The 10,000-nt window shown below is 36.6% G+C and overlaps 1 protein-coding gene across 2 annotated transcripts in view; it reads left to right on the top strand.

Annotated features, from left to right (window-relative positions):
- The first annotated feature begins 663 nt into the window (after window positions 1–663).
- The window catches only part of LOC125047856 (diacylglycerol kinase epsilon-like), a 15,845-nt gene continuing 6,508 nt past the window's right edge, over window positions 664–10,000 (top strand). The window contains exons 1-11 of one of the 2 annotated variants that reach the window (XM_047646374.1): window positions 664–771; window positions 2,613–2,805; window positions 3,430–3,601; window positions 4,119–4,249; window positions 4,613–4,754; window positions 5,135–5,355; window positions 5,749–5,929; window positions 6,336–6,469; window positions 6,721–6,898; window positions 8,379–8,515; window positions 9,018–9,127. In XM_047646374.1, coding sequence (XP_047502330.1) covers window positions 2,647–2,805; window positions 3,430–3,601; window positions 4,119–4,249; window positions 4,613–4,754; window positions 5,135–5,355; window positions 5,749–5,929; window positions 6,336–6,469; window positions 6,721–6,898; window positions 8,379–8,515; window positions 9,018–9,127 — 1,565 coding nt within the window. In that variant the 5' untranslated portion in view covers window positions 664–771; window positions 2,613–2,646. Of the gene's footprint in view, window positions 772–1,045; window positions 2,285–2,612; window positions 2,806–3,429; window positions 3,602–4,118; window positions 4,250–4,612; window positions 4,755–5,134; window positions 5,356–5,748; window positions 5,930–6,335; window positions 6,470–6,720; window positions 6,899–8,378; window positions 8,516–9,017; window positions 9,128–10,000 lie in introns of those variants that run through there. The other variant, XM_047646376.1, reaches the window with a different exon arrangement.

Below are 10,000 nucleotides of genomic sequence, written 5' to 3'. Positions count from 1 at the left end.
GGCATTTGTTGGACCTTTTCATGTATACGATCATTTTGGTTTCCTGTATGTGATTATTCTATGGTCCTTTGATTTAATATTGCGTCTCTTAAATTGCATTGGAAAAGTGGAGGATTTTTTCTTTCTCCGAGCCATTTCAAAGTATGGGTGTTGGACAAACACAGACTGAAATTTCTCGTGAAGGATCTCGCACATATCCTCCTCTTTAGTATAAACTATAGTATTGTCTTTTGATGGCTATAGTTTGATCACAAAGGTTGGAGTTCAGTCAGTGCTCGTGTGTATATGTATGTGTGTGTGTGTGTGTGTGTGTGTGTGTGTGTGTGTGTGTGTGTGTGTGTGTGTGTGTGTGTGTGTGTGTGTGTGTGTGTGTGTGTGTGTGTGTGTGTGTGTGTGTGTGTGTGTGTGTGTGTGTGTGTGTGTTTCCATTCATGTATATATTTACAGGAAAATGTGTTCATTCAAATATAGGCATTTAGATCTACATTAACACACACGATATACATAATGATACACAACCCATAGCCCATACCCACTCACTAACAAACAAACAATCAATCCTAAATAAACGTTCGCCCTCTCCCCCTCCCCCATCCACCCCCCACCCGCCTCAATGACGCTCCCTCGTGACGTCATCGACCGTGACGTCATCACCCAGTAGTAAACAAAGCGGCAGGAGAAGAAGACGAGAGGGCCGTCGCCTCCTACTATGAGCACCTTTAAATCCCTTTCCTGATCTTAGGACCGGTTTTTTTAATTTTCTGAAAGCAGGTAATTTAATCTTTGTTTAAAGGACGGAGAGGAGTTCTGTGTGAGTTTTAGGATACAATTGAGGAGGAGAAATTAGCGTTTTGAAGATGACTCCGTGGTATTGATAGCATAACGTCACATCACGAGATATTTATTCACATCACGGAAAGGGGAATTCGAGATATAAATATACATGTATCTGTGTATTTATAGTTCATGTAAGGTATTTCTGATCAGGAGGAGTTTTCAATATGGACGCTGCATCTGGCTGAGGTTTGTAGTTAAGAATTTAATGGGAAGAAATACCTGTTCCATATTGGATGTTCAGATATTTATTACTTTATTATTATAATTTTTTGGGGGGGGATTGTTGTATATGTCGTCTTGTATAGTTAGATAATGACTATTTTAATTGTATATTAGAATATATCAGTCATATGTTTTTTGTTTTAATGGGAAATAGCTGTATTTGTAGTATGCATATGATATCAACTATTGAATCCATACAAGGTATTGATTCCTCTGGCCTATAACATACCACATAATATGTAGCATTTTGTCTTACATGAATTCAATCTGGTAATTTAGTACTCATATCTCCATTTTGTATATGAAAAATAAAGTGTGATTCACTATGATAGTGTAATTGAGTAGTAGATTAGGGAATAAGCTCTGTTGTAAAGACAATGTTTGGGCTATTTTTATATATGTACATTTTTTGTAATCTGTTATTTCGTATGGACCTCTTTTGTGTATGTGAAGTGACTGACTGAAGGTGAGGCAAAGGAATTCAGTGTAGGGTTGGGAATCCAGGTGGATTTTAAAACTGTAGTCTCATTTTCAATAAATCTAGTTTTTGTATTTTGGGTTTTTCTACCATAGTGAAATATATGTTGTAGATTTATTTTTTACATCTTAAATACTGAAGGAAGAGCGGTATTGTTTGCAGTTTTTGGTGTGTAATTTATTTTGGTTTTGGGGATATTGATTGATGTGGTATCCATACTAAACGTACATACTAGTTCATTTTTTAGGTAGGATTCAGGAGTTATATTTTTGTACCCACTTCAGTTTTTTTTTTACATGTTAAGTAATATTTTCAATATGTAAATTATACTCATTTTGAAATGAATCCATCTACATTTATTCATTAATGAGTATAAAAAACGTAAGAAATTTTCGAGCAAACCAAAACCATTCCAGTTTTGCGATGTATTGTAACAGTAAAAGATATTTCAATATATATATTTGTATTAAAAGTGAAACAAGGATGTTCACTCTCTTTAAGATAAAAGGTAATGTTATCTCCTGTAATCCATAAATTTTTTGAGAGCGTAGTACACACTCTTATCTGCTCCTTGTACCCAAGAGATAAGATCATTAGAGATTATTAAACATATCTGATGCTAGATAGAGATTTGACCCATTAGTTATTAAGGAAATGAGTTATAATTATCTCCAAAATGATTTGTGATTTGGATCTTCAGTACACAACAGATGCAAAGAAGAGATAACACAGGCTAGCGGTTTGTGGGTAAGTATTTATTCAAAGAGTTGACGATGAGATTGATAATTGTCTTAGATTAAAGTCTAAGATGATAATTTTGCTAATGGTTGTGTGTAGAGGGATGGAGAAGTTAATGATATTGTTGATTGTGTTGTTAGTGTTATGTTGTTATTGTTAGTCTTGGAGTATAAGGCACAGCTCAGCCTGGAGAGTGTTAGGATGCAAGCCACAGATCAGTCTGTGCCAGTTTATTATTATTATTGTTTTTATTATACCCTGAATGTTTATCTTTAAAGTTATGATGATGATAGAAATACACCATTGTTCACATTTCTGCATTCTCCATTTCTATAAGCTGAGGCACAGAGGATAAATGCCTGACCAGCACAATGGATGGCTCAACCGGACAGATCATCTTCGGCATCATCTTCACCTTTGTGGTCACTGTTGTCATCGTCAAGTTAGGCAAACGTTCCCTGCACCACGATCTCCGAGCTCGTGATGTCACCAAGGGCCATCGCTGGTGCTACACAGGAATGTTCTCTAGGGTGAGGTTCATGTGTCGGAATTGAAGTTGTGGTTCCGATATGGGTAATGTTTCAGAGGTTCTGTGCTTGTGAGGAATGATTAGATTATTTTTTTTTTTCTCATTTTTGGGGGGCCTGGATGGTTTTCTGTACCGGTATATTTTTATTTAGAGTTTAATTCATCATTGTCATCGTCATTGTCATCATCATCATCATCACCGTCATCGTCATTGTCATCGTTATCGTCATCGTCATCGTCATCGTCATCGTCATCGTCATCGTCATCGTCATCGTCATCGTCATCGTCATTGTCATTGTCATTGTCATTATCATTGTCATTGTCATTGTCATTGTCATTGTCATTGTCATCATCATCATCATCATCATCATCATCATCATGTATATGTCTGTGTGTGTGTGCACTTGCTCATGCTCATGTTTGGGTGTGGGGGCAGGTGCATTTGTGTGATTGTGGGTGTGCTTGTGCTCAACTAGGATCTCTGATCCACACAGTAAGATAATCAGTGTTTAGTAATGAGAATGGAACGCCCAGGGATATCTGAGAACTTTTGCAAACAAAATTTGACTAACAAAATTTACCTAGTTTGAGCTTGTAGATGGTAGTCTAATGTATTTTTTCAATAGCCTTCCTACTGCAACATTTGCGAGACACTCATCATGGCAAGTGATGGTGCTTTCTGCGACTCGTGTGGAGTGTGCGCTGACTCTCCGCAGTGCATCAAGAAGGCCAACAAGAAGCTCCCTTGCAAAGTCATAACCACAAATGCCACATCACACAAACACCATTGGGTCAAAGGTGGGGGAAATGAGTCTGTTGTGTCAAATCTCTGTTATTTTTTTATTAATTTATTTGTTTATTATTATTTTGGGGAGTATTGACATATATTCACCTTTTTCTCTGTTCTTCTGGATCATAATTTCTGTTTTTCTCTGGATATTTATATGGCATTACTTTTTTGTATTTTGAGATTATGAATTTGTTATTTTTGATAGGGGAATTTTGTTAATATATTGCTATATTTATGGAAGGTGTATTGCTAGGCGAATCCTGTGTTGATATCACATTTTTTCATGTTCATTTGTATATACATTTTAAGATATTTTTGTGAAATTTTTGTTAGAGAAAAAAAAAATGTTTATCAGTGAAGTGATAGAATGACAATTATTTGAAAAGCAAGCTCTATATTTTAGAAGCTCTTGTCTGCCTTTTCCACTGTGTAATTATTAGCATTGATTACCAGCACCTTAACTTGTTCTTATTTAAAACCAAAGTAGAACAGGAATGTCAAACCCTTTTACATTTTTCTCACTAGGAAACCTGCCCTTCAATGCCCAGTGCGATGTCTGTGAGGAGGAATGTGGTGTTGAACCAGAGCTGAGTGACTACTGGTGTTGCTGGTGTCACAGGTCTGCCCATGAAAACTGCCTGAAACACTTGGCGGAGGTTGGTTGTTATAAGTGATTGAAGCACTGTTAATATGTATCTAAGTTAAGCATTATTGTGGTATATTATATGAAGGACTGCCAAGGTGTATGTAAATGAAGCACATACAAGGTGGATATAAATAAAGCACTGTCAGGGTATATATAAACAAAGCATTGTCAAGGTGTATGTAAATGATGCATTGTGGAAATGTTTGAAAATGAGGCACTGTTTATGTAAATGAGCAATGCCACAATAGGAAAGGAAGTGATGCAGATGTGACAAGTTTATGATGAGCTTAGGTATGTATTTTTGTCAAAAATGGGACAGACCGAGATGTATGGCTTATTACCAGAAATATAGTGAGATAAATAAATATTTCAGGTATGTGACCTTGGGAAGCTAAACACTTGCATCGTGCCACCAAACTGCATTCGCCTGCAGACCCTGAGGATGAGGAAACACCTTCTGATCAAGGAAGCTCTCCATCCGAGGATCAACAATTGGAGTCCGGTTATCGTGATTGGTGAGTGGATTAGAATTGAGGGGAAGGATAGAACTAGGATAGTGGTAGGATGCATGAACTGTGATAGAGGAGTAAAGGGAAAATATGTTAATATGAAAATGTTTGGAAACAGATTTTGCTTGTTTCAGTATGTGTATATTTGCTTTAATAATTTTTTTTTTTTTTTTTTTTTTTATGGGGAAAGTATTTTGTGACTTTGAGACACAAATATATGCTTTTGAAGGAAATTATTTATTTCTAACATACTCATTCAAAATCATGGAAATACTGGGATATAGAGATAGATATAGTTTGGCAGATACAGAGAGAGGGGCCAAGAACAAGACATATTTATACACATTAGAAAGTAATTTCCTGCATATACTTCTTTCTCTCTTAAGGCAATCAGAAATCTGGCAGCAATGAATGTGCCAAGATTTTGTCCTCGTTCCGAAGATACCTCAACCCGGCACAGGTACTGGACCTTGCCGAGCGTCCCCCAGAAGAAGCCCTTGAGTGGTGCCATTTGGTTCCGTCAGGAGTCAGGTGCAGGTTCATTGTGGCCGGTGGGGATGGCACTGTTTGCTGGGTCTTGAACGCCATTCACAAAATGAAATTTGAGGTGAGGACTGTTTTGCTTTATTTGTTTCATTTGTTAGTTAGCTAGTTTTATTTTGTTTTTTTTTATTTATATATTAAATTCAATGAGTGGAAGCATTTGTTTCTTATGTTTTCATCAGTATTTTGATTTGATTTGATTTTTTCTGAATGTGGAGGATTTTGATATTTTGCTTTATCAGTTTTTGATGCATGCTTTGCATGTTTAAGCAATGAAAGTGGCTTTGCCTTTTAACACAGAAGAATGATATACAGATATCTAAAAAGACTTCATTTCATACCATGGTGAACTCTGCTTATGATTTTCCTATTTTCTGTATAAACCTCTCATCATCCATCACTTCTAAACACATTTTGCCAATGATATTTACAAAATGAGGCTGAATTTCACTTGCAGACAGAGCCTGTGGTAGGTATACTACCTCTTGGGACAGGTAACGATCTCTCTCGAGTGCTAGGCTTCGGCGAGGGTTATTCTGGGGATGTGGATGTGGAGGAGTATCTGCGGGATCTGTTCCTGGCCTGTGAGACCAAGCTGGACAGGTGGAGGGTCCAGGTAGCACCAAATAGGAGCTTGGGTGAGTAAGTGTGAGGTTCTGACTTTTATATTTTGAGCAGAGAAAGAAAAAGAACTTCATATGTACTCATAGTGCTGTTGTTATTCTTCATTTAAAACACACCTCATTTGTCCCATGTGGAATTCCAACTGTTAAAACATGGCAGGCTTGCTGTGTGTGTTGATATGGTTTATGCAGTCCTTCCATTTTATTTCATCATTATATTGTATATATTGATAGATATACAATAGCTAGAAGCAGGAAGAGAATTTTGTTTCAACTGTACATTACCAGAGTTTACCATCTATCTTCATTTTGTTATAGACTTTATCATAACCATTATATATTAACTGTCATTCCCATTTACTTGCCATCAGTTAATTTCATTATCAGTATTTTTTTAGTATTATTCATATCAAACCCACAGGGATCAGATTGCCAGTCCGAGAGATGTTTATGAATAACTACCTCAGCATTGGAGTGGATGCCCTTGTGACTCTCAACTTCCATCGAGCCAGAGAGTCGCCGTTCTACATTTTCAACAGCCGCACCATAAACAAGGTATCAAGATAGATACTCGTAGGATGTTGTTGTTGTTGTTGTTACTATTTATGCTTTATGTATTCTGTTTTTGTGTTGTAAAATTTGCTTGCTATTTTTCATCAGCTTGCATTGTTTAATGAACTAAAGGTGGGCTTCAAAAATGACATCTTGAATTTTAAGAATTCTATTTAGGAAAAAGACTAAGCCTTCCTTTTGATTTGTAACTTTTGCTGCAAAAGTTTATTTATTTATTTATTTTTTTATTGCAGATGATCTACTTCACCTTTGGCACCAAGGACGTGCTTGAACATGAGTGCAAAAACCTCGACCAAAAGCTGGAACTGCACATGGACGGCAAGAAAATAGACCTTCCAAACATCGAATCCGTTGTAGTCCTCAACATAGCCTGCTGGGGAGCTGGTGTGCGACCGTGGACACTTGGTGCTGGTAAGGTTCTAATGATCTTGAGGTGTAAAGGGGTGACTGGAAGGGGGCTAGATACGACAGTTTAATGATTTTGTGTAGGCTAATGTTGGTGTTCATCTTTTGAAAGGAGAAAGATCAATGTCAAAAGGGTTGGATGAAAAGGTTGAAATGCCTCTCTTTATTATTTTTCTCCATTGTTCACTTTCTCTTGTTATAAGATACAGAACACCAGTATGTAGATCTGTACAAAGAATTACTTCAGAGATGCCACTTTTGTAATTTGGACTGTGAAGTTTGAAGTGTGTTCTTGTGTTTATTTGATGCTGAAAGTGCATTTTTGAGAGAGGCTAAATATGAAACTATTGGGGGATTACAGAGAAAATCATGAAGGTAAATGAATAATGACAAAATAAGCTTTTACAAATATTGTTTTTTAAATATAGTTTTAAACTTTGTTTTCTTGTATTGTGTGCAGTTTCCATTATCTGTCTTGTTTTCTGAGCGCCTATGTGAAGACTAGCCTATATATAATTTTTTCATGGCCTAGGAAATTTTGTGATGATTGAGAGTTGTTCTGTGTTCACACCTGGTGCATGTGATATAATATGTTATTATGCAAAGATCTATTGCATGTCATACCTTGATAACCACATTACTCATGTACCTGCATATTTCATCTTGATGACCTAAACCATCAATATAGCAGTAGTTCATCTCATAGTTTCTAGATTTTCAGGAATGTAACAAGAGAGGTTATCAGTTAAACAGATAAATGGCTCAAAGGAATCAGTTACATACAAGCCTTGTAACTATGTTTCTCATATTTTTTATAACAATACCTCCAGAAGGAGGAACTGCAGTATGATTATTTGGCAAAAATGTGTTATTACTGTAATTGGACTTCAGAATCGTGTACATCTGCTGTGTATGTATTTATAATCCATTTCAGAGTTAATTTTGATGCCACACATTAGTATGTATTATTTTATTACTTTTTTAATGTACTGTAAATTTAACTTTCATATTGCCACATAAGTTGATTTGCAATGTTATTATTTATTTATGATGAATATTCGCTTGTTTATAGTTCATAGATGTGTCTTGAATTTGCAGTTTTTTAGAGATCCTGTGGTCATTGGGGGTATTAACCCAAAAATTATGGGAGCCACTGATAAAAAAGGGAGAACTGTAAGCATGAAAACATTTGAAATGAAAACAAGGAAATTTTTATGATGATATGTTCAGACTAAACATGTAAGAACATCAGGAACTTGAACTTTTCTTCCAAGAAAACATTTGAAATGAAAATAAGGAAATTTTTATGATGATATGTTCAGACTAAACATGTAAGAACATCAGGAACTTGAACTTTTCTTCCAAGAAAGCCAGAAACTCTATGACTTGGAGTAACTAACATATTCTTGAAGATTATACATGTTTCTATAGGTGTATGAAATTTATTGTAATTTGAAATGTCGGTGGCTCTTTTCTCCAACCCCAGGAGGAGCTGACGCCCCCAAGCAAGACTTTGGAGATGGGTTGCTAGAGGTCTTCTGTCTGGTGTCGTCCTTCCACATCGCGCAGCTGCAAGTGGGACTCAGCGAACCCATGAGACTTGGCCAGTGCTCGTCGGTAAAGGTTTGTATTTTCAAGGAAATATTTCTGTTATTTATTTAATTGTTGCTTGTGCGTGTGCTTGTATATGTGTGTATGTATGGGTGTGGGTGTGTGTGTGCTTATGTGTGTTCTTGTGTGTGTGTGTGTGTGCATGTGCTTGTGTGTATTCTTGTGTGTGTGTGTGCATGTGCTTGTGTGTGTACTTGTGCTTTTGTGTATGTATGTATTTGTGCATGTATGTATTTGTGCATGTGTGTGTGCTTGTGTGTGTGTGTACTTGTGTGTGTGTGTGTACTTGTGTGTGTGTATACTTGTGTGTGTGTGTGTACTTGTGTGTGGAAGTGTGCTTGTGCATGGAAGTGTGCTTGTGCATGGAAGTGTGCTTGTGCATGGAATTGTGCTTGTGCATGGAAGTGTGCTTGTGCATGGAAGTGTGCTTGTGCATGGGAGTAAGCTTGTGTATAGTGTGTGTGTGTGTGTGTTATTAGAAATGGAACTCTGATGCGCCAGTTTCTTTCCGTAGATCTGCCTCAAAGGAACAGCTCCAATGCAGCTTGACGGAGAGCCCTGGGAACAGCGACCGAGCACCATCAGCATCTCCTACAGCCACCAGGCGTCAGTCCTCATGAGAGAGTAATGGTCATTGATTAATTCTGGGCTCCTATTCTATGGGTGTTTCTCGTGCAGTGTCCAAGTGGTTGGGAGATGTGTAGGGGAGTCTTGCTGAATATGATCTATAGAATTCGCAACTTAGGAAAGTGGTATGGCTTACAGAATAGAGACTGTTCTTAGAAGAAATCATCTGGAACTTATAGATAAATGATATCCATGGTTCTAGGAATGCCTATCAAAAGGCCATGTAAAAGTGGCTTTTTTTCCTCGCCTGCAGGGGATGTATATTGTTGATATTGTAGATATGTGTTATTTAAGAGCATCTGTGTTATTTAAAAAGATTCTCTGTCATTTCTTTTTAGTTTGCTAATTGCCAGTTTTTATATATCCATACCAGTATTGTACCATTTATCTCCTTTTGGTTTGACGTTAAAGCAGTTTGTTTAAGTTTTTGAAGAAGGGAAAGAGTGGACTTATCCACAATCATATATAGCATAATGTTATTAAGTTTAAGAAAAGAGTATGAGTCTGAAGCATGTATATTTTCTGAAGAATTTTTTTTGCTGAAAGCTCTTCCTTTCTTATAGCATATTGTGATCAAATATTGTAATAGTGTGTGGCATTGTAAAAATTTATTTAATCAAAGAATTTTTGAAAGAAAGGTGAGGCATACCAAAGATGAAGTTTGTGGTATTGGACAAACTTCAAAGTTGACCAAAGAATTTATGTACTCTACCCAGTGATGGGCTATTACTATTATTGAACTTTTATTGATATAATGTTTAGTTTTGAATCTTTGCTTAGTGGCTCATCCAGTCACTTGCTCTGCCAGAGCTTGAAGTTGTAGTTATTGAAATAGGCCAACATGTGTGAAAAAATTTCAGTGAAGCTTTT

This window comes from Penaeus chinensis, chromosome 42, assembly GCF_019202785.1.
Source record: "Penaeus chinensis breed Huanghai No. 1 chromosome 42, ASM1920278v2, whole genome shotgun sequence".
Classification (NCBI taxonomy): Eukaryota; Metazoa; Arthropoda; class Malacostraca; order Decapoda; family Penaeidae; genus Penaeus; species Penaeus chinensis.
The sequence above is the reverse complement of the archived record's forward strand: the minus strand, read 5'-3'. Positions and strand labels throughout refer to the sequence as shown.